This window comes from Bos grunniens, chromosome 19 (assembly GCF_055505025.1).
Source record: "Bos grunniens cultivar Pamir isolate PY7600 chromosome 19, Bosgru_T2T1.0, whole genome shotgun sequence".
NCBI classification, from domain to species: Eukaryota; Metazoa; Chordata; class Mammalia; order Artiodactyla; family Bovidae; genus Bos; species Bos grunniens.
The window spans coordinates 1,081,847-1,106,924 of NC_141183.1; the positions used below are offsets into that span (position 1 = coordinate 1,081,847).

Consider the following 25,078-nt stretch of genomic DNA (forward strand, 5'->3'; position numbering starts at 1 on the left):
TCTCTGAGAATACAACCTGTTCATTTCAGTAACGTTGTTTTAGGTCCTAATATTGGTGTGAATTCCGAACCACCTGTTCTTTTTTAGGAGTAGCCTGGTACTGTGTTCATCCCTGTAGTTTTTAGACTCCACTTGTCAAGGCTGGGAAGCTTCCCTTGGACCTTCACTTGGACTCGCGCTGATGCTGGGGACCACTCTGGGGAGAGCTGATGGCCAGGCTTCACGTCACTGATAAGTGTCTCAGGCATTTAGATCTTTAACGTCTTCCAAAAAGGCTGACTGTCTTTTCGTCAGAGTTTTGCCCATCTTATATTTGCTATACATAATTGTAAATAGTGTTTGATCATTTTTTCAGATGTATAAAAATTACAAGCGATTTTTAAACTTTGATCTTTGGTTCAGATGCCTTTCTAAACTCTCTTTTTATTTCTAGTGACATGTGTGTTCATTGTCCTTTTCCTCAATGATTATAATATCTGTGATTAAAGACAGTTTTTTTTTTATTTAATTTTTTTTCTTGTCATGCACTTATGAATACAAGTAATGATAGCAGACATTCTTTGCTTCTCCTTGGTTTTAAGAGAGCTATTTTAAAACTTGATTATAAAGAATGATTTAAATTGGCTGGAGTTTTGGTAAATATTTTTGTCTGGTTAAGAAAGTCTCTTCTATTCCTATCTTACTGAGAGTTTATATGGTAGAATTTCATCAATTGTTTTTCTGTGTATTAAAGATAATCATAAAGCTTTTTCTTTTAATGCATAAAAAGAATAAATCATATTACAGGCTATTGTCTGATATTAAACGAGCATTATGTCCCATCTAATAGTTTGATGACCTAGTATCATGGCAGAAACAAAGACAATGTTTCTATTTGGGGCTTCCCTGGTGGCTCAGAGGTTAAAGCATCTGCCTGGAATGCAGGAGACCCGGGTTCCATCCCTGGGTTGGGAAGATCCCCTGGAGAAGGAAATGGCACCCCACTCAAGTACTCTTGCCTGGAGAGTCCCATGGAGGGAGGAGCCTGGTAGGCTAAAGTCCATGGGGTCACAAAGAATCGGACACGACTGAGCAACTTCATTCACTCACTCATCATTGGACTCAATTTGCTAATAACTGCTGAGGTAGATTGACCTGGACGTTTTTAAGTTATGTTATGCTAGCCTCATAATTCGAGTTGCTGAATAATTCTTCTTTTTCTATTCTCTCAAAAAATTAGCAGAAGAGTGAGTTATTTGTTTCTTAACTATTTGGAGGAACTAGCCAATAAAACCATCTGGGCTTGATATTTATTTCTGGAAAGATTTTTGACTACTATTTAAATTTTTCTAGCGGTGATAGGGTGATTCATATTTTCCAGTTTTTTTCTAGTCAGTTTTGGTAAATTTTTATAGTTCAACAATTTTTTTTCATCTAAATCTGATCTTTATGTATTTATAGAATTTTATAAATGTTGTACTGCCCTTGCATCCTCTGCAACTTGGTGATGACGTATTTCATTTTTATGCATTATTGGAATTGGCTTGTTAATAATTTATTTAAAATTTTTATATTTGGTTCATGACTGAGTTGGCCAATAGTTTTTTATTTCTCTTCCCATTCCCATCTTCCTTTGGTATCAATATTATGACTTCTGAAATCGTTTCAGTGTATATTTCTCATTTTCTATTCCCTAGAAAAGTTTGTGAAAATTTAGAATGATACATCTCCTGGGTGTTTTTCTAGAAATCACCTATAAAATTATCTGAGCTTAGTGTTTTATTTGTCAGAAGATTCTTAACTATTCTTTCAGTTTCTTTAATTGGATTATTTTAGTTGATAGTTTCTTCATTTTATATTTTCCTAGGAATCTATTTTACCTAGCATATCTAGTTATTGGCATAATATTTTTATGGTATTATCTTTTTGATTTCTGATGGATCTGTAGTATGTCCTTTAAATGTTATTATCCTTTTTTTCTGGATAACATTGCCATACTTTGTTTTCATCTCTAACATTTGTTTATTTGTGCCTTCTTCCTTGTTTCCTTCATTACTCTTATGAGAAATTGTTCTATCTTGCTAATTTCTTAAATTGGTTGCCTATTTCACTAAAAATTAGCCTTTTAAAAATAAGTAGCATGTTAAGGCTACTTACTTCCTTTAGTTTCATCCTTCAGGATTTGAAAGGAAAATTTTAATTATCAGTCATTTTTCAGAATTTAAATGTTACGTATTTATTTGATTAGCGCATTTGTATGCGGGCTTAGTCGTGTTCCACTCTTTGCAACACCGTGGGCTGTTGTCCAGGCTCCTCTGTCCATGGAATTTCTCAGGCCAGACTACTGGAGTGGATTGCCATTTCCTTTTCCAGGGGATCTTCCCGATCCAGGGATTAAACCCACATCTCCTGTTTGGCAGGCAGATTCTTTACCACTGTTAACACCAGTCAGAATTTGAAAGCCATAAAAATGGATGCAGTGAAATATCCCCCGTGCACCCTGCCGGGACTAACAGCCTCAGTCCCGTCTAACACCAATTTACATAGTGTGCTGTGTCTCCTTCCAGAGATTAAGTGTAAGTGCTTTTAATTGTTATCCTAACTTCATTTTGAAACCTGAGCTATTTAAGTTATATATTTTAAATATTTGAAGTATATGGGAAATTATTTTGGTTTTGTTGTTTTCATTTTTGTTATTGTTCTTAATTTACTTGCAGTTGCAGTCTTACCAAATAATATCTTGCTGCTGCTAAGTCGCTTCAGTCGTGTCTGACTCTGTGCGACCCCATAAACGGCAGCCCACCAGGCTCCCCCGTCCCTGGGATTCTCCAGGCAAGAACACTGGAGTGGGTTGCCATTTCCTTCTCCAATGCATGAAAGTGAAAAGGGAAAGTGAAGTCGCTCAGTCGTGTCTGACTCTCAGCGACCGCATGGACTGCAGCCTACCAGGCTCCTCCATCCATGGGATACTCCAGGCAAGAGTACTGGAGTGGGGTGCCATTGCCTTCTCCAAATAATATCTTTGATACCACCAATTTCCTGCAATACATTGACACAGATTTTGCGTGTGTGTGTCTATGTGTGTGTGTGTGTTAATGAACTCCTTTACTGGAATGGTAGATTTGACATTTTCTCCCACAGTTTCCCTGCAGTTGTATGTATTTCGAGGTTGTTTTATCACATGTGTGCAGACTTAGATGTGTCCCACTGGTGACTGACATAAAAAAGTCATTTGGTGACACTCTATTTTAAAAATGCCTTTCATTAATATTTTACGGGTATAATAACTTTTTTCATCTAGTTACTTTCAGTCTCTTCATGACTTTGGTGTGTCTCATAAGAAACATGGATGAATTTTGATGTTAAAAAATTTAAACTGTTGCATTATTTGAACTAGTAATTCTGGTCCATTTATTTGTGTTTTGATTATTGATATACCATCTTACTTTCTTTTTCTATTTCCCACCTTTTCCTATGCTCTTTTTGTGCTGATTTTGAAAATAGCCTAATTTAAAGACTTACGGAGAAATTGAGAGGGTGATGTAGAGAGCTCTCAGTGGCCTCACACCCCACCCCCTATTATTAACATCTTACACTGAAGGGTGCTTCCAGTTTTGCACCAAGATTGATTTGTTGTTGTTCAATTGCTCAGTTGTGTTTGACTCTGTGACCATGGACTGCAGTTTGACAGGCTTCCCTGTCGTTCACCATATCCAGGAGCTTGCTCAAACTCATGTCCATTGAGTCGGTGATGCCATCCAACCATCTCGTCCTCTGTTGCCCCCTTGTCCTCCTGTCTTTAATCTTTCCCAGCATCAGGGTCTTTTCTAATGAGTCAGCCCTTCACATCAGGTGGCCAGAGTATCGGAGCTTCAGGTTCAGCATCAGTCCCTCCAATGAGTATTCAGTTCTGATTTCCTTTAGGATTGCCTGGTTGGAGCTCCTTGCTGTTCAAGGGACTCTCAAGAGTCTTCTCCAGCAGCACAGTTTAAAAGCATCAGTTGTTCCACATTCAGACTTCTTCATGGTCCAACAGGTCTCACATGACTGCGGGAAAACCACGGCTTTGACTCGATTCAGCAAGGTGATGTCGCTGCTTTTTAATTCACATGAGTGCTGGAAAACCATAGCTTTGACTATACTTCAGCAAAGTGATGTCTCTGCTTTTTAATATGCTGCTTAGGTTTCTTATAGCTTTTCTTCCAAGGAACCTGCTGCAGGGTCACTGGCACTAACTGCAGAGTCCTGGGAGTCATAGCATGCTAGCAGAAGTCCTTTTGGAGGAGGTGGGAACACAGCCCCACCCATCAGCAGAAAAATGGATTAAAGATTTACTGAGCATGGCCTTAGTTTGAGCATTTTTGGCATTGCCTTTCTTTGGGATTGGAATGAAAACTGACCTTTTCCAGTCCTGTGGCCACTGCTGAGTTTCCTGAATTTGCTCACATATTGAGTGCAGCACTTCCACAGCATCATCTTTCAGGATTTGGAAGAGCTCAACTGGAATTCCATCACCTCCACTAGCTTTGTTCGTAGTGATGCTTCCTAAGGCCAACTTGACTTCACATTCCAGGGTGTCTGGCTCTAGGTAAGTGATCACACCATTGTGATTATCTGGGTTGTGACGATCTTTTTTGTACAGTTCTTCTGTGTATTCTTGCCACCTGTTCTTAATATCTTCTGCTTCTGTTAGGGCCATACCATTTCTGTCCTTTATCGAGCCCATCTTTGCATGAAATGTTCCTTTGGTATCTCTAATTTTCTTGAAGAGATCTCTAGTCTTTCTAATTCTATTGTTTTCCTCTATTTCTTTGCATTGATCGCAGAGGAAGGCTTTCTTATCTCTCCTTGCTATACTTTGGAACTCTGCATTCAAATGTGTATATCTTTCCTTTTCTCCTTTCCTTTTCACTTCTCTTCTTTTCACAGCTATTTGTAAGTCCTCCCCAGACAGCCATTTTGCTCTTTTGCATTTCTTTTTCATGGGGATGGTCTTGATCCCTGACTCCTATACAATGTCACGAACGTCCATCCATAGTTCATCAGGCACTCTGTCTATCATATCTAGGCCCTTAAATCTATTTGTCACTTCCACTGTATAATCATAAGGGATTTGATTTAGGTCATACCTGAATGGTCTAGTCGTCTTCCCTACTTTCTTCAATTTAAGTCTGAATTTGGCAATAAGGAGTTCATGGTCTGAGCCACAGTCAGCTCCTGGTCTTGTTTTTGCTGACTGTGTAGAGCTTCTCCGTCTTTGGCTGCAAAGAATATAATCAATCTGATTTCGGTGTTGACCATCTGGTGATATCATGTGTAGAGTCTTCTCTTGTGTTGTTGGAAGAGGGTGTTTGCTATGACCAGTGTGTTCTGTTGGCAAAACTCTATTAGCCTTTGCCCTGCTTCATTCTGTATTCCAAGGCCAAATTTGCCTGTTACTCCAGGTGTTTCTTGACTTCCTACTTTTGCATTCCAGTCCTCTGTAATGAAAAGGACATCTTTTTGGGGTCGTGAACTTCCAGATGTTCAAGCTGGTTTTAGAAAAGGCAGAGGAACCAGAGATCAAATTGCCAACATCCGCTGGATCATTGAAAAAGCAAGAGAGTTCTAGAAAAACATCTATTTCTGCTTTGTTGACTATGCCAAAGCCTTTGACTGTGTGGATCACAATAAACTGTGAAAAATTCTGAAAGAGATGGGAATACCAGACCACCTGACTTGCCTCTTGAGAAACCTATATGCAGGTCAGCAAGCAACAGTTAGAACTGGACATAGAACAACAGACTGGCTCCAAATAGGAAAAGGAGTACATCAAGGCTGTATATTGTCACCCTGTTTATTTAACTTATATGCAGAGTACATCATGAGAAACGCTGGGCTGGAAGAAGCACAAGCTGGAATCAAGATTGCTGGGAGAAATATCAATAACCTCAGATATGCAGATGACACCACCCTTATGGCAGAAAGTGAAGGACTAAAGAGCCTCTTGATAAAAGTGAAAGAGAAGAGTGAAAAAGTTGGCTTAAAACTCAACCTTCAGAAAACTAAAATCATGGCGTCCAGTCCCATCAGTACAGTTCAGTGCAGTCGCTCAGTCGTGTCCGACTCTTTGCGACCATATGAATCGCAGGACGCCAGGCCTGTCCATCAGCAATCCTGGAGTTCACTCAGACTCACGTCCATTGAGTCAGTGATGCCATCCAGCCATCTCATCCTCTGTCGTCCCCTTCTCCTCCTGCCCCCAATCCCTCCCAGCATCAGAGTCTTTTCCAATGAGTCAGCTCTTCCCATGAGGTGGCCAAAGTATTGAAGTTTCAGCTTTAGCATCAGTCCTTCCAATGAACACCCAGGACTGATCTCCTTTAGAATAAGACTGGTTGGATCTCCTTGCAGTCCAAGGGACCCTCAAGACTCTTCTCCAACACCACAGTTCAAAAGCATCAATTCTTCGGCACTCAGCTTTCTTCACAGTCCAACTCTCACATCCATACATGACCACTGGAAAAACCATAGCCTTGACTAGACGGACCTTTGTTGGCAAAGTAATGTCTCTGCTTTCGGATATGCTATCTGGGTTGGTCATAACTTTCCTTCCAAGCAGTAAGCGTCTTTTAATTTCATGACTGCAGTCACCATCTGCAGTGAGTTTGGAGCCCCAAAAAATAAAGTCTGACACTGTTTCCACTGTTTCCCCATCTATTTCCCATGAAGTGATGGGACCAGATGCCATGATCTTCATTTTCTGAATGTTGAGCTTTAAGCCAACTTTTTCACTCTCCTCTTTCACTTTCATTAAGAAGCTTTTTAGTTCCTCTTCACTTTCTGCCATGAGGGTGGTGTCATCTGCATATCTGAGGTTATTGATATTTCTCCCGGCAATCTTGATTCCAGCTTGTGCTTCTTCCAGTCCAGCGTTTCTCATGACGTACTATGCATAGAAGTTAAATAAGCAGGATGACAGTATACAGCCTTGATGTACTCCTTTCCTGATTTGGAACCAGTCTGTTGTTGCACGTCCAGTTCTCACTGTTGCTTCCTGTCTGGTCCCATCACTTCATGGCAAATAGATGGGGAAACAGTGGCTGACTTTATATTTTGGGGCTCCAGAATCACTGCAGATGGTGATTGCAGCCATGAAATTAAAAGATTCTTACTCCTTGGAAGGAAAGTTATGACCAACCTAGACAGCATATTAAAAGCAGAGACATTACTTTGTCAACAAAGTCCATCTCGTCAAGGCTATGGTTTTTCCAGTAGTCATGTACTGATGTGAGAGTTGGACTATAAAGAAAGCTGAGCAGTGAAGAATTCATGCTTTTGAACTGTGGTGTTGGAGAAGACTCTTGAGAGTCCCTTGGACTGCAAGGAGATCCAACCAGTCCATCCTAAAGGAAATCAGTCCTGGATGTTCATTGGAAGGACTGATATTGAAGCTGAAACCCTAAGAGTTTGGCCACCTGATGCGAAGAGCTGACTCATTTGAAAAGACCCTGATGCTGGGAGGGATTGGGGGCAGGAGGAGAAGGGGACGACATAGGATGAGATGGCTGGATGGCATCACTGACTTGATGAACATGAGTTTGAGTGAACTCTGGGAGTTGTTGATGGACAGGGAGGCCTGGCGTGCTGAGGTTCATGGGGTCAAAAAGAGTCAGACACGACTGAGCAACTGAACTGAAACTGAGCATGGCCTTGCCCACCAGAACAAGACTCAGTTTTCTCCATAGCCAGTTCCTCCCACAGAGGGCAAAGAATGAAAACCACAATCACAGAAAACTAACCAAGCTGATAACATGGATCATAGCCTTGTCTAACTCATTGAAACTATGAGCCACGCCATATAGGGCCACCCAAAACGGATGGGTCATGGTGGAGAGTTCTGACAAAACGTGGTCCACTGGAAAAGGGAATGGCAAACCACTTCAGCATTCTTGCCTTGAGAACCTCATGAACAGTTTGAAAAGGCATAAAGATATGACCAATATTAATTCATCATCATTAACAGAAATCCACACCTTCCTAAGGTTTCCTTAATCTTTACCTAATGTGTTTCTCTGTTCCAAGATTGCATCCAGAATGTCACATTAATTTTAGTCGTCATGTCTCCCTAGTCTCCTCTTTGCTGGAATAGTTTGTCAGATTTTCCTTATTTCTGATGATCTTGACAGTTTTGAGGAGTGTCTGTTAGGTATTTGTGGAGTGTGCCTCTATGGTAATGTGGAATTCTTCTGCAAGAAACGTTGATCTCTTTCCTGTCATTTATCAATGGAATCATTTGTACCCATGTGGGTCCACACGGTGGGGCCCAGCACGGACTTCTCTCCCACTGGCCAGCCCTTAGATCTGCCTCTGTCAGTGTGACTGCCCCGCTCCCAGTGCACCAGGCTGTCCCCGGATTTGCTCTGGGATGTCCTGCCACCTGTCCCAGGACCACTGGCTCCTTTCACTGGGGCGTGGCGTGAGGAAGCAAAAGCTGGGCTTCGTGTGCTTGCTGCTTCCGGGATGTCCCTTGCCGAGTGTCCTCTGCTCTCGCTGCTCGGCTCTCGTCTCGTGCTGTGCCACGGGCCTTTTGTTAAGATCTCCTCCTGGGTCAGCACTCCCACTTCTGCTGTGTTTATGCCGCCTGAACTCACACACTCTGTCTTTTACACAGAATTTTAGTTTTGGCAATTGTGTTTGGTTCTTTGTCCAATCTGGTCATTTTTGTTTAATCTCTTCTGGTTTACTCATTTTGTGACTCTACCCTTTGTTTCTTTAAACAGTTAATACACGTTTATATTCTTTTTCTGATATCTGAATGCTTGCTCGTGGAAATCTGTTTCTGTTGACTAACCAGTGGTGGTTTGGGGATGCCGGGGGACTTGGTGATTTTTTTTTTTATTAGGAGCTTGTTTTTGGTTTATCTTAATTTGTGGGAAACCTGGAGACATTAAGCTTGGAAATCCTTCAATAACTGCACCAAATTCCTCTTTTCTGAGTCTCCTCTCTTCCTTTTTAATGCTGTTTCTCTTCTTCCTGTGGCTCATTATTTCTGCCTGAAACATCCTATATCTACCTCTGTCTCCAGATGCTACTGTCCTTTCTCTTAAGGTCCGTCTCAGATGCTTAGGTTTTATTCAGTTTGCCAGAATTCTTCTGAGCTCAAATAACCGCTCCCTCTCTGACCTCTTATGGCCCTTTGTCTTCTCTTATGGCTCTTATGGTATGTGTGTTATGTGTGTGTGTGTGGTGTGTGTGTGTTGTGTCTGTGTCGTTTGTGTGTGGTGTATGTGTGTTTTGTGTGTGTTATATGTGTTATGTGTGTTATATGCGTGTTGTGTGTGTTATGTGTATTATGTGTGTATGTGTTGTGTGTGTGTGGTGTGTGTGGTGTGTATGTGTGGTGTATGTGTGTTATGTGTGTGTGTGTTATGTGTGGTGTGTGTGTGTGGTGTGTGTTATGTGTGTGTGGTGTGTGTGTGGTGTGTGTATTATCTGTGTTATGTGTGTATCTGTGTGTTGTTTGTGTGTTATGTGTGTGGGTTATGTGTATTATGTGTGGTGTATGTATGTTGTGTGTGTGTTATGTGTCTATTATATGTGTTATGTGTGTATGTGTATTGTGTGCGTTATGTGTGTGTATTATATGTGTTATGTGTGTGTGGTGTGTGTGTGTGGTGTATGTGTGTTATGTGTGTGTGTTGTGTGTGTGTGGTATGTGTGTGTGGTGTGTGGTGTGTGTGTTGTGTGTGTTTGTGTGTGGGGTGTGTGTGTGTGGTGTGTGTGTGTGGTGTATGTGTGTTATGTGTGTGTGTGGTGTGTGGTGTGTGTGTGTGGTGTGTGGTGTGTGTGTGTGGTATGTGTGTTGTGTGTGTTATGTGTGTGTGTTTGTGTGTGGTATGTGTGGTGTGTGTGTGGTGTATGTGTGTTATGTGTGTGTGTGTGCTGTGTGTGTGTGGTGTGTGTTGTGTGTGTGTGGTGTATGTGTGTGTGGTGTGTGTGGTGTGTGTTTGTTGTGTGTGTGGTATGTGTGTGTGTGGTATGTGTGGTGTGTGTGGTGTATGTGTGTTATGTGTGTGTGTGTGTGTGTTCATGTACACGTATGTGTAGCTTATGTAGTGTAGTCTAAAGTCTTTTAGGGAAAATGCTTTTCTGGAAGTCTCTTGTCACAGTGGCTTCTACACCATAAGTCTTAATAAATACTGACTTATGTATAGTTATAGATTAACACCTCAGCCTGTGGTGATGATTGCCCATAAACTCTATGAAATGTACGAGAGTGAATTCATGTATCAAGAAGTTGTTAATGTGTTGTTATTCCAAAAGTGCTTGTAGAATAATTCTTCAACTTTGAAAATAATCAAAATGATTGCTTCTTAACTACGGACATGTCCTCAATTTAAATATTAATGTATTTTTTTCCACAAAGAGCATTTAAAATGTTTACTTGGGATGATAGTCCTGAGAATCCATAATCATTTATGAGATGATAATAAGCCTGCCACTTCTTTTGCCAGAACCTTTCAGATTCAGTGTGGTTTCAAGAGCCATTAGCTATCTGAGGAAACGAGTCTGTGTTGTTGGAAGGATTTTGTAATTAATTTTTTATCATGGTAAAATACACATAATATAAAATTTGCCATCTTAACCATTTTTAGGTGTGCAGGCCAGTGATATTAAATACATTCACCTTGCATGCGACCATCATCACCACCTATCACATTAACTCTTTTCATCTTGTAAAACTGAAACTGTCTCCATTAAAACAACAACTCTCCTTTCTTCACCCACGGGCCCTGACAATCCCCATATACTCTCTATCTGTGTGGTTTTGACTCTTCTAAGTACCTCACATAAGGAGAATCACACAGCCTTTGTCTTCTGGCTTATTTCACTTAGTATCATGTCCTCAAGATTCATATGTGTTGTAGCGTATTGCAGGCTTTCCTTCCTCTCCAAGGCTGAATAATATCCCATTGTGTGTATGAACCGCACTTCACTGCGCTTACCCATTTATGTATCAGTGGACACTGGGGTCGCTTCCATGTTTTCTGGTCTGTATGTTTTTGAACTGTTATTTAAGAGTCAGGTTAACTAAAAGTTGTCCTTATGGTTTGTCTCTTAGAGACACAGCCTTTAGTAATTTTTGAATTTTTAAAATAATTCTGCTCTTTTATGTCAGTCACATAGGTGAAGTTTTATAGCTTACTATTTATAATATTAAAGAAAAATGAACACATCTATTCCAGATTGAGCTTGTCAGTTTCCTCACTCTAGTTATCAGCACATGCTAATGACTGAAATATTAAATACCTGAGGGACACCTTCAGCATTGAGTTCTTTCAGTTAATGTCTATTTCTTCCATAATTAGTTGATACATTTTTCAGCATAGTTTTTCTATTTGAAAAATCACCGTTGGATTGAAGCCAGTGCATTATCAGTGTTGCCAGCAATTTAAAACACCTTCCTCTAAGTTACCATTACGTGCCTAGTCAACTGATAAAAATATACAGAATGATGACGCCCAGCCCTGGAAGGTGTGTCCGGTCAGGGGATGGTTGGGTTATGTGGCGCCTGTTGAAGCATGCGGTGCCTTAAACAGCTGCCACTGGGCTTCAGAAAACGCTGCATTCTCAGCTAATGCACAGACAGTGACAGTGGCACCAGGTGCCCTCAGCCTGCACCAGCTGACCACCTGCTGGCTGGGCACACCAGGGTCCTTGCGCTGCTTTCCCTGTGAAAACAACTCGAAAGGCCAGATGCAGTTTTTTAAAGCACATTTGTGTGTGTGTGTGTGTATTCACAAACGGTTGAGTTAGTTAGGATGCGCAGATGTCAACATTTAAATGAAAACAGAAACCCAGAAGTGTGAGCGGAGTGCTGAAGGCATCTTTCGCCTTGAGGACCGAATGAACTTGAACTTCAGTTTGGGGACTTGTATTGGGCACAGGAGTAAAACAAAGTCCAGGCTTTGCTTAAGGTGATGATCTAGGCTGCCACTGGGCCTCGAGCTGGGACACGGAAGGGCCACCAGGCGCAGACGAGTTAGAAACCAGAGAACCGTCACCAAGCGGGGAAGAAGCAGGGAGGGGTGAGCCCGGAGACGGGCCTCGACACGTGCACACTGCTGTGTATTCAACAGGTGACTGACGAGAAACTGCTGTGCAGCACTGGGGGCCCTACTCGGTGCTCGTGGTGCCCTAGCTGGGAAGAAATCTGAAGAAGAGGGGCTGTATATATAGGGCCTCCCCAGCAGCTCAGTGGTAAAGAATCCGCCTGCTAATGCAGGAGATGCAGGTTCAATCCTTGGGTCGGGAAGATCCCCTGGAGGAGGAAATGGCAACCCACTCCAGCATTCTTGCCTGGGAAATCCATGGACAAAGGAGCCTTACAGGCTATAGTCCATGGAGTTGCAAAGAGTTGGACACGACTTAGCGACTAAACAACAATAATATATATATATGTACATATTCACTTTGCTGCACAGCAGAAACTGACACAACAGTATAAAGCAACCGTCTTTGTGACCCTTTGGACTGTAGCCCACTGGGCTCCTCCATGGGTTTTCCAAGAAAGAATACTGGAGTGGGTTGCCATTTCCTTCTCCAGGGGATCCTCCTGACCCAGGGATCGAACTCAGGTCTCCTGCGTCTCCTGTATTGCAGGCAGATTCTTTACCCACTGAATCATCAGGGAAGCCCTTAAAGCAACTGTATTTCAATTAAAAAAAAAAAGAAACCAGTAAACTAGAAACAACCTTAGTGTTGAGTGAGGTGCCCCTGAAAATCCACGCCTATAAGCTCAGGAACATCTGATGCCCGAACTGTCACATCAGTGTGCCCTGGGATACGAGGCTGAAAACTTGCTCTAAAGTCATCCAGACCTGCTGACATCTCCAGGTTCTGTCAGGGTCAGATGGTGGCTGGAGAACCACTTCCAATCCCATCAGACACGAGCCTGCATTTGAAAAGAGTAACACGTAGTGTGACAAAAACAAAATACAGTGAACCCAGGGTCTTAAAAATTCTGAACAACAGCGTGGGAGCTGCAAACAGCTGAGATGCTGGAATTATCAGCCGCAGACAGACGGCCATGCTTAGTATATGCTGTAGGGAAAGACTTTAAAGGACTTGAAAATATTTACTAAAGCGGTTAAAGACATTTAAAAATCGCCATATTTGTGTAAGAATAAACTCCCCAAAATAAAACAACTGAAATTCAGAATCTGTATGGATTTGAGATCTAATTACATGCAGAAAATGCCTAGAATGTAGGTGAGAGGAAAAGAGATGGAAAATATGAGAAATTCATGAAATGAAAGAATAGGAAGATCTAATTTACATCTGTGTGAGTTCATAATGAGTGGAGAGAGAATGGAACAGAGACGTTAAAGTAATAAGTCCAGCCTGATAATTCTGTAGCCTCTAGAACTGTGAGAGAGTAAACACGTCTAAAGCCACCCAGCTTTTTGTACTTTGTTGTGACATCCCTGGGAAGTTAGCGTGCCCACGTGTTTGGGAATTAAGAGACATACTTCCAAACAGGTCATAAGTCAAAGAAAAAATAAAAATGAAAGTTAAAAATGCTTTGAATTAAATGATAATGAAAATACCGTGTATCTAAGAGATTAAACTTACGCAACAGTAGAGCAGTATTCATAGTCTAAGTTTATAAATCAAGAAAGAAGGAAGGATAAAAATAAATGAGTGAAATATCCAAGATAAAAAGTTAGAAGAATAAAAAAAGATTCCAAGAATGTAGAATGCAGGACATAACAAAAATAAGAGCAGAAATCAATGAAATAAAAACAAAAATTGAGTAGCAAGTACTGAGGAATCTCAGAAACATAATGCCAAATACTTGAAGAAGCAAGTTGCAGAAGAACCAAGTAATATTCCATTTGCAAAGGTATTTGAAACAAAACTAAACGCGTTGTCCGGGGTAAAACATTTCCGGTGGCGTCTATGTCTGAGCCCGAAGGGGCTGGCGGGGCCGGAGCAGGAGGGCGGCGGAGCGGGGCGGCGGGGCGCGTCTGTCAGCCTCGCGGCGCGTGTCCTTCCACGCACTCCCGTCACATCCTCTGCCCGTTTCCTTGACAAGGTGATTGCGGACATGGAGGCGCAGGTGCACAAGCTGAGAGAGGAGCTGGTCAGCGTGAACTCGCAGCGGAAGCAGCAGCTGGTGGAGCTGGGGCTGCTCCGGGAGGAGGAGAAGCAGAGGGCCGCGCGGGACCACGAGGCCGCGGTGAGCAAGCTGAAGGCCGAGTCGGAGAAGATGAGGCTTGAGCTGAAGAAGACCCACGCGGCCGAGACGGAGCTGACGCTGGAGAAGGTAGGCGGCTGGGCGGTGGGAAGCAGGCCGGCGTGCACGAGGCCCAGGCCGCCGCCTTGCCTTCCCGGCTCACCTCTCGGGCCGTGGCCTGGAGCCGGCCCCCAGTTTATAAGCCTTGCAGGTGCGCGGTCTGCAGGTCTCAGGCTTCCCTAACACCCCTGTCTCCCGGGGAGGGACAGATGGAACACCCCCTGCCGAGTGACTAAAGACGCGTCGAGCATCACCCTGGGCAGGAGTATGTGGGCTCTGGCGTTGAGTGGAGGCCCTCGAAAGGGCTGGGCTTTGTCCCCTGTGAGCAGCGGAGGCCGGGGGTTCACTTCCGCTGAGGGCAGAGCTGGACGCAGGGAGACCAGTTCAACCGCTGCAGGCATGCGGGCGGGAGGTGACCGTGCTGGGGTGGCCAGGGGCACGGAGGGCGGTGACCGGCCCCGTCCCCTTGGGGCCCAGGTGTCCGCAGCGGGGCTCAGGGTTTGCTTCCGGCTCAGACGTGTCGGGGCGGTGAGGGGCAGAGGGCGCGCGCTGAGCAGGTCGTCCGGGGCGGCTGCATGGCGGTGCGCTGGAGCCGACGGACACTCAGCCTCAGTCCCCTCTGCTGAGAGGCAGGGGAGCGTCCGAGCCTCAGGGACACAGCCGGCCGCGGGGCCTTCGTGCACCCAGTGGGGTCGCGGGTGGCCATCCCGTCAGAACAGGACAGTCAGAGCTTTGAGGCAGAGTGCACAGTGTCTGGGTCAGGGCGTCTGCTGCGGGGCCATCTCAGCCTCTGGCCACAGCGAGGGGGACCATGCGGACAGAGCCGCCACCCCACCCCCGCTCCTTGCCCCTGGAAAGCTCCCGCCCCCGCCGCTCATCGCCGCCCACCGGGCAGAGTGTCTCTAAGGACACAGGCTTTGTTGGCCTGGACACCGTGTGCCCCGAGGGTTAAAGTCCAGATAGTGAAGCCAGACTTAAAACAGGCATCTGAGGCCTCCGTTCTCTTGAATCAGGTGTCCACATTTTAATAAAATGTGGTTCTTTTCAATAAAAGCAGAAAGTTTTCAAGTATAGGTTTATATGTGTTGCTAATTTATAGATACAGATTATAGATAATAGTATTGGACACTGCCAGTAACTTATTTGGCCAATATTTCTGGAATATCTTCTGTGTCTGAGGCATTATCCCAGCACTTGGGAGCCACGTAGAAAGGCGAGAACGAGAGGCCCCTGTCCCTGAGGAGCCCGTGGGCAAGGACGGCTGCGGGACACGCAGGGGCTGTGAGCAGGGCACGGTGAGCGGGGGAGGCGCGCTGGAGTAAGGGCGTCCGGGGCACCCCTGGGACAGGTGAGACTCACCTGGACGCCACGACGCGGGGCTGGGGCGAGCAGGCGCTGAGCCGCACCGTGATGGATGTGTATGTGGCCGGGTGGCCAACGGGGCGGCGCGGTTCCAGCCGGGCCTGACCAGCAGGCCCGCCGAGCTCACACGGCACTGGTCTTAGCCCCGAGCGTAAACCCCGAGGTCACTCAGGGCTCCTTTGCCGTGAAGTGTCAGGACCCAGTGGGCTGTTAGGAGGCTCTTCTGTCAGCGTTGGCAGGACCAGCGCAGAGGAGGGGTCAGTCCAGGAGGGGCCCCCAGGGCGCCTCGAGGTGCCTGAAGGTGGCGACCCCACCGGAGGAGGCGCGTCTCAGAGTCGGCCCAGCGGGCAACCGTTCCGTGCGAGTCCCGCTCTCGGCATTCACGAGCGGCCCTGTCGGGGCCTCTGGTCCGGGAGAGGATGAGCTCCGTTCGGGCCCAGTAGTGATGTGGATTGGAGGAGCGTTTGTAGACGACCCTCAGGAGGGCCGGACGGAGCGGAGGCTGCAGCCCGGGGGCTGGGGAGCGTACCCCCAAACCACCAGCCGTGCTGGACTCGTGAAGTTGGGGAGGAGACAGGGGTTGTGCAGAGGAAGAGGAGAAAAATGTTTTTTCCTGGAAATAGCGGCAGAGGCGGTTTGGAAAGGACGCTTATCAAGGATGTGACAAAATCAGGAATGCCGAGCGGGGAGGAAGGTCCCGGATTTGGAACTGAGAACCACTGTGACCGGGGGCAGAGCACTGCAGGCGGCGGTGTCGACTGAGCGCGGCCTCGGGACCGTGGGCAAGGCGGGGGCGCTCGGGGACGGGGCGCCGCAGGAAGGAGAGGTCCACAGAGTGCAGGAGTCAGGGTTTGGGCTGAAAACATCTGGAGACACACGAGCGGAGGAGGAGCCTCCTGGTGGGACTGTGGACCCTGATGCTTGCGGCCGGGATGCAGCTGTGAGCCGACTTCAGTCCAGCCGCGCGGACAGCGGCCAGGCCTGGGGGCTGCCTCCCTCGCTGCCTGCAGGTCTCTGCCCGGGGAAGGCTCCCCGTCCCCTCACCCTGCTGTCCTCTCTGCTCGGTAGAGCATCAGGGCAGGCGGGCCGCCCAGGCCGAAATTCTTCTATTTTTTTTTTAAACATTTTGCTTTAAAAGTTATCTAAATTGATGCAAAAATTAATATCTTCATACTAAAAATTTTGTCAACATTTCCATTTTTCCCCTTAGTTTAAGATCCCAGTAGAATTACAGGGTCAAATTGCTTTTCAACAACATTGTACTAATTTATATTTTTCCCCACAGAATATCTGTTTCATATAGCCAGTCCTTAGTATTAATACTCTAATTTGGGGGCAGGGTGTTAGTGAGAAACATTTATTGTTTCTGATTTCATATTTAAGAGTGAGACTGGATGTTTACAGCAGATCTTTTAGTCACATTTCATTTCCTGAGAATTGTGTGTTCATGTCCTTCAGCTCTTTCTCCTCTGTTGATGTCCTGGCATTGTTCTCATCACCTTATATAAACTTCGTATTTAGGATGATAAAATTCTTGGTGGCAAGTATTTTTGGTATTTGCCTTTTAATTTTGTCCTTTGATTTTATGAAACACAAAAGTTTTATTTGTATTTAGTATACTCTATCAGTTCCTTTGTGAAATCTCCAGTATAAGCAGTGGCTTTAAGCTTCACAATTTGATATCTTAAAATATATGAACACATCACACATTTTGCACACTGTACTGAATTTAAAAAGCTCTTGTGAAATTGACATGGTACTTACAGGCTTGGGCTCCTGGTCTATAATTTTAATGGCATCTGAAGGACTGTACTGGAATTCTGCCAGGCGGAAGTCACCAAAAGGCCTGGAGCAACAACTCAGCATCTTTTTCAAATTTAAGAAAAGCTCCATATGGTGTAATTATCCAAAGCTAAGGTCACAGAAACTACTTAAACCTTTGAGATTTATAATTAAAGGATTAATATTAACTTATGAAGACATTGTCATTTTGGCTTAAAATGGATTTCTGATCTCAATTCTGTTCTTTTTACTTTGATCTTTTCCCCAAGTTTTTCCTTTGCAAAGAAAGTGAAGTTTGTGTCCTTAAAATGTTAAATTAAATGTTATTCTCAAACAGTTCAGATTTGCAAAAACTGTTCGACACACAGTGCCCAGCTTGACCCTCTCGGAGCTCGGGCGTCGGGGGGCTCCCGGTGGGTGTTTCCCAGGCATGTGCCCCGCAGCTCGGGCGCTGGGCTCTAGCGATGCCTCTGAACGTAACAGGCAGTTAATCTAATACAAAAGAAAAAACCTGAGCAGATGGAAACTTGGAAAACTTAGTTCAGTTCAGTCGCTCAGTTGTATCCCACTCTTTGTGACCCCATGAACTGTAGCAGACAGGCCTCCCTGTCCATCACCAATTCCCAGAGCTTACTCAAACCCATTTCCACTGAGTCGGTGATGCCATCCAACCATCTCATCCTCAGTAGTCCCCTTCTCCTCCGGCCCTCAATCCTTCCCAGCATCCGGTCTTTTCCAGTGAGTCAGTTCTTCACATCAGGTGGCCAAAGTATCGGAGCTTCAGCTTCAGCATCAGTCCTTCCAATGAGTATTCAGGTCTTTAGTATTCCTTTAGGATTGACTGGTTTGACCTCCTTGCAGTCCAAAGGACTCTCAAGAGTCTTCTCCAACAGTACAGTTCAACACATCAATTGTTTGGCACTCAGCCATCTTTATGGTCCACTTCTCACATCCGTACTTGACTACTGGAAAAAGCATAGCTTTGACTATATGTTGGCAAAGTAATATTCCTGCTTTTTAATATGCTGTCTAGGTTTTCGTAGATTTTCTTCCAAAGAGCAAGCATCTTTTAATTTCATGGCTGCAGTCACCATCTGCAGTGATTTTGGAGACCAAGCAAATAGTGTCTGTCACTGTTTCCATTTTTCCCCCATCTATTTGCCATGAGGTGATGGGACCGGATGTCATGATCTTCGTTTTCTGAATGTTGAGTTTTAAGCCAGCTTTTTCACTCTCCTCTTTAACCATCATCAAGAGGCTCTTTAGTTCCTCTTCACTTTCTGCCATAAGGGTGGTGTCATTTGCATATCTGAGGTTATTGATATTTCTCCTGGTAATCTTGATTCCAGTTTGTGCTTCATCCAGTCCTGCATTTTGCATGATGTACTCTACTTATTAACATTTAGAATTTTAAGGTATCTTCAGTTGCCTCAATTGTAAGCCCTCTTTGGGTGGTAATAGGGGCTATGTCTTATACACATGTGATGAGAGGAGCTGTATGTCCCTCCGAGGCTCAGTTTTACACCAGTGTCCAGCTCTCTCCTGCTTCTGATTCTCATGTGATGCACCTGTTTCACAGGGATTCCACGAAGTAAATACTGGAATCGTTTCTGGGGTGTTTGCTTATTAAGCAGAAATAGCAGCATGTCTGTCATCATTCGAGCTTGAATACTTAACATGGTCAAGGTCTCACCACCCCCACATGAGTGGGACTGCAGAGTCTGGCATGTGGACGGAGGAGGGCAGCGTGCAGGGTCTCCCGAGGACCTTCTGCACCTCCTCCCTCCGCCCTGCTGCCCCAGGCAGAGCACTCCTGCTTTCTAGCAAGTCTGGAGAGCAGGTCAGTCTGCGTGCCTAAGCTAGACAGCTGTCTTACCAGGAGAAAATTAAAAGGCAGTGTCTTTTATGTTAGGGGTTATTTGAAAATAACATCTAGAATTATAAATAAATCAGTTTGTTTTAAAAGTAAACGTTTAAAATTTCCAAGTCCCCCTTTTCATTCTGTGGCCCAGCTTCCCGATGTGCTGACTGTACCAGTAGCGATGGGAGCACCGCCATTCACCGGACGTTGCTGGCTTTATCCTTTGGGATGTTCTTGAGGGAAAATTTTTTCACCTAGGATGAAGGAAAAATCTCTTAGATTAGTGCAGCAAAAGGTAGTTATTGACCTGAGAAGTTGCTGAGAGGAGAATAGTGTATTTGCCATCTTCAGAGAGTGACATTCAGACTGAGGAGCGGGCGCCAGTATCCGTGCGCAAAGGCTTCTGGGTGTGTGCTCGCCTCTTGTGAGAGGACGGCGCGTGGCGAGCAGACGGGCGTCAGGCGTCGGGTGTCCGGCCTGAGGTTGCGGAGGAGTCAGCACAGGACAGCGGATGGCCCTGGGCCGAGAGCCAAGTCTCGTTCTGGCCATCGTTCATCACGAAAGGGAAGCAGTTATTCTGGGTGAGGCAGGGCTTCCTGATTCAGTATCATGAGGATTAAACATGATTTTAAGTGATCAATTAATTTAATTGAGTACCTTACAAGATACAGTAAAAAATAATAGTAACTGTACATGACCAGGAAAGGTTTAATTGGCTTAAATAAACCTCTTCGTCTTCACAAGTAATCAAGGAAATACTGAGACAAGAAGCTACTTTTCATGTATCAATTAAGCATGTTACTATAAATAGAACCAAGTATTCTTTTAAAATAAGGGTACAAAATACTGAGGGTGCAGTGAATAAATATTCTAAAGTGCTGTTACTGAGTATAAATTGCTACAACCTTCCTGAAAGCCTTCAGTAGCCTATGTTAGTAAGTTTAAAAATATCTATGCCTTTTGATCTAGTAATCTTTTCTGGTTACCATAATATCAATACTAAAACCTGAAAATGATATCCCTCTAAGCACAAATTAATCTCACTCATGAATATTGTGAAAAGATCCAATGAAATACTAGGCAATAGAGGTTAGTATTGCATTTAAAACATCATGTAATAGAGTATTAAAAAGCAAAGACATTACTTTGCCAGCAAAGGTCCATATAGTCAGAGTGATGGTTTTTCCAGTAGTCATGTACAGATGCAAGAGTTGGACCATAAAGAAGGCTGAGTGCCAAAGAGTTGACACTTTTAAATTGTGATGCTAGAGAAAACTTTTGAGAGTCCTTTGGACAGCAAGGAGATCCAACCAGTCCATCCTAAAGGAAATAAACCCTACATGTTCATTGGAAGGACTGATGCTGAAGGTAAAGCTCCAGTTCTTTGGCCACCTAATGTGAAGAGCCAACTCTTTGGAAAAGACCCTGATGCTGGGAAATATTGAAGGCAGGAAGAGAAGGGGATGACAGAGGATGAGATGGTTGGATGGCATCACCAACTCAATGGACATGAGTTTGAGCAGACTCCAGGAGATAGTGAAGGATAGGGAAGCCTTGCTTGCAGCAGTTCATGGGGTCTTGGACATGACTTAGCTACTGAACAACAACAGCTTACCATGACCACATGAGATTATTCCAAGAATGCAAAAATGGCTTGATATTAGGAATGCTATTAGTGTAATTCACTATATTGATAAATCAAAAGTGAAAAATTGAATGAAGTCTTCTCCATATTCTTTACAGTGAGCCCAAGCTTCTGTAAAAAAGAATCCTCAAACCGTGGACTAGTAAAATTGGGAGTTTATTTTGCTCCCTCATCACATTCTGGTTCAGGGTGGGAGCCAGTGGTTCCGTCCCAAAAGGTCATGGAGGGCCAGGCTGGCTGGTGGCATGGCTCTGTCGTCTCCAATGTGGAGCCTCCCTCTGCCTTGAGTGGTTCCTGCATCACCAGTGCTCAAGCAGCAAGAAGGGGCAAGGAGGACGAGGACAACCGATGTGCTTCTCAGGAAGTGCGACGGCAGCTGCCTCTCACTCCCATCAAACCGCACTGGAGAAATCCTAGTCCTGGGCTGCTGCAGGGGAGCAGGGGCTTGTGAGCGTGTGTGCAGAGGGCTACTGTTTCAGAAGAGAAGCATGGACGCTACGGGCGATTAGCAGGCAGTGGCACGTTTGTAATACTTCAGCATTTGACACCTACTCTGTGTGTAGTGATCCTGGAAGCTTGCTCTAGCAGTGAATGAACAGCCAGAGCTTCCTGCCTTCTCAGAGCTCACACTCCAGCAGGAGACACAGACCCTAAACCACAGAATTTTAAAAAGGCCTGAGTGGACTTCCCCGGTGGCTCAGTGGTAGAGAATCCGCCTGCTAATGCAGGAGACATGGGCTTGATCCCTGGGTCAGGAAGATCCTCAGGTCGGGAAGATCCCCTAGAGGAAGAAGTGGTGACCCGCTCTACCATTCTTGCCTGGAGAGTCCTATGGACAGAGGAGCCTGGCGGGCTGCAGTCCGTGCGGTTGCACAGAGTTGGACACGACGAAGCGACTTAGCACGCATGCTCCTGAGATGAAGGAGGAGTAAGCCATACGTAAGCTTACATTTAGGGGAAAAGGGAATATGCTCATTCATTTCTTTGCCAGATGGTTTATATGTGGTTTTGAAGTTACATTCTTCAGTTCCTCCATTATGCTCTTCATTATCACCACTCTAGGCTGAGCAGTGATGTGCAGAAGTCCCCAGCGGGTTGTTGTTGTCCTGCCCCTAAGCCCGGGGGCATCTTCAGCCTCCTGACTGTTCTGCCCCTGGGAGACAGAGTCACAGGACAGGGCGCGTGGTCCTCAGCCTTGTGTGACGCTGGTAACAGCCGGATTGTGACCTCAGCCGCCGCCTGCCCAGCAGGGTGGGAGGCTGTGCCCCAGGAGCATCAGAGCAGAGCTGGAGCTGTGCCTCTCCTGAGCCTGCTCCCCGCTCTCGGCCACTCCTGGGTCTTCATGAGGCAAAGGACATGTGGGCTTCTCTGACTTTAGACTCCTTGGGTCTCAGGGAAAGTCAGGCCGGGTGTCTGATGGGGCTGAGGGGAGAGTGTGGTGGCTCCCCTGAGACAGAGCAGGCTGGGAGTCTGCGGCCCCTGAGGGACCCTGGACCATCTGGCCTCAAAGAGAAGAAGGTAAGATGGAGACCCAGGCGGGAGTCGTCCTGAGAGACAGATCTCAGCACTGGGTGTGTCGGGCACTGGCCGCCCCAGCCCTGTCACCTCAGTATTTTAAGGCGGTGTTCAGTTGCTCAGCCGCGTCCCGCTCTTCGGGACCCCGGGGACGGCAGCACGCCAGGCTCTCTGTCCTTGCTATGGTATTTATTGAACTGTTTTTCTAATTTCATATTCAGTCATTTATTGTCTTACCATTGAATTTTGAGTGTTCTTAATGTATTTCAGATACAAATTCTTCATAAGATTTATGATTTGAAAACACTTTCACAGTCAGTGGCTTCTCTTCTTCTTTTAACAGTATTTTTCAGAGCAGAAGTTCCTAATATTTATGTAATCCAGTTTATCAATTTTTTCTTTTAAGGTCAGGCTTTTGGTGTCATTCCTAAGAAATTTTTGCCTATCATAATGTCACAGGGATTTTCTCCTGTTTTCTTTTACAAGTTTTATATTTGTTTCTGTGGTCCATGTGACTGGTGCAAGATGTAGATTGATTCCATATATCAGCACTGTTTGTTGAAAAGATGATTTTTTTTCCTCTGTGAATCAGCTTTGCAGCTTTGTTGAAAATCAGTTGGCCGTCCATGTGTGCCGTAATACTAGACTCTCAAATTTTGTTCTTTTGGCATGTGTATCTTTCCTTCACCAGTGCCACACTGTCTTAATTATTGTAGCTTTTATAGTCAGTCTTGGAGACAAGCAGTATGGGTCGTCCAACTTTGTTCTTTTTCAGAATAGTTTTGCTCACGGTAGTTCTTTTGCGCTTAGAGTCAGTGAAATGAATTCTGCACAGAATCCTGGGACTTTTCAATTGTATTAAATCTATTTCTCAGTTTGGAAAAAATGAAATCTTAATGATATTGAGTATCCCAGTCCATGAACTCAGACTGTACTGTCATTTATTTAGTTTTCTTTATTGTCAAGAAAAAGAAATGCAAAAAAGCAAAATGGCTGTCTGAGGGAGCCTTACAAATAGCTGTGAAAAGAAGAGAAGCGAAAAGCAAAGGAGAAAAGGAAAGATATACCCATTTGAATGCAGAGTTCCAAAGAATAGCAGGGAGAGATAAGAAAGCCTTCCTCAGCAATCAATACAAAGAAATAGAGGAAAACAACATAATGGGAAAGACTAGAGATCTCCTCAAGAAAATTAGAGATACCAAGGGAACATTTCATGCAAAGATGGGCTCGATAAAGGACAGAAATGGTATGGACGTAACAGAAGCAGAAGATATTAAGAAGATGTGGCAAGAATACACAGAAGAACTGTACAAAAAAGATCTTCACGACCCAGATAATCACGATGGTGTGATCACTGACCTAGAGCCAGACATCCTGGAATGTGAAGTCAAGTGGGCCTTAGAAAGCATCACTACGAACAAAGCTAGTGGAGGTGATGGAATTCCAGTTGAGCTATTCCAAATCCTGAAAGATGATGCTGTGAAAGTGCTGCACTCAATATGCCAGCAAATTTGGAAAACTCAGCAGTGGCCACAGGACTGGAAAAGGTCAGTTTTCATTCCAATCCCAAAGAAAGGCAATGCCAAAGAATGCTCAAACTACCGCACAATTGCATTCATCTCACACGCTAGTAAAGTAATGCTCAAAATTCTCCAAGCCAGGCTTCAGCAATACATGAACCATGAACTTCCAGATATTCAAGCTGGTTTTAGGAAAGGCAGAGGAACCAGAGATCAAATTGCCAGCATCTGCTGGATCATCAAAAAAGCAAGAGAGTTCCAGAAAAACATCTATTTCTGCTTCATTGACTATGCCAAAGCCTTTGACTGTGTGAATCACAATAAATTGTGGAAAATTCTGAAAGAGATGGGAATACCAGACCACCTGACCTGCCTCTTGAGGAACCTATATGCAGGTCAGGAAGCAACAGTTAGAACTGGACATGGAACAACAGACTGGTTCCAAATAGGAAAAGGAGTATGTCAAGGCTGTATATTGTCGCCCTGCTTATTTAACTTCTATGCAGAGTACATTATGAGAAACGCTGGGCTGGAAGAAGCACAAGCTGGAATCAAGATTGCTGGGAGAAATATCAATAACTTCAGATATGGAGATGACACCACCCTTATGGCAGAAAGTGAAGAGGAACTCAAAAGCCTCTTGATGAAAGTGAAAGTGGAGAGTGAAAAAGTTGGCTTAAAGCTCAACATTCAGAAAACTAAAATCATGCACCTGGTCCCATCATTTCGTGGGAAATAGATGGAGAAACAGTGGAAACAGTGTCAGACTTTATTTTTTTGGGCTCCAAAATCACTGCAGATGGTGATTGCAGCCATGAAATTAAAAGACGCTTACTCCTTGGAAGGAAAGTTATGACCAACCTAGATAACATATTAAAAAGCAGATACATTACTTTGCCAACAAAGGTCCGTCTAGTCAAGGCTATGGTTTTTCCAGTAGTCATGTATGAATGTGAGAGTTGGACTGTGAAGAAAGCTGAGCACCGAAGAATTGATGCTTTTGAACTGTGGTGTTGGAGAAGACTCTTGAGAGTCCCTTGGACTGCAAGGAGATCCAATCAGTCCATCCTAAGGGGAATCAGTCCTGAATATTCACTGGAAGGACTGATGCTGAAGCTGAAACTCCAATACTT

General features: G+C 44.6%; 1 protein-coding gene across 44 annotated transcripts in view; it reads left to right on the forward strand.

Moving 5' to 3' along the window:
- The window catches only part of CEP112 (centrosomal protein 112), a 315,095-nt gene that overhangs the window by 195,414 nt on the left and 94,603 nt on the right, over positions 1–25,078 (forward strand). For 36 of the 44 annotated variants that reach the window (XR_015146978.1, XR_015146981.1, XR_015146979.1 and 33 more), the window contains one exon: positions 14,060–14,290. The exons of the other annotated variants lie outside the window; for them this stretch is intronic. Coding sequence is in view for 33 of the 36 variants with exons in the window: in XM_086355752.1 (XP_086211878.1) it covers positions 14,060–14,290 (231 nt within the window). In the remaining 3 variants the exon portion in view is untranslated. The remainder of the gene's footprint in view (positions 1–14,059; positions 14,291–25,078) is intronic. 44 annotated transcript variants of the gene reach the window in all.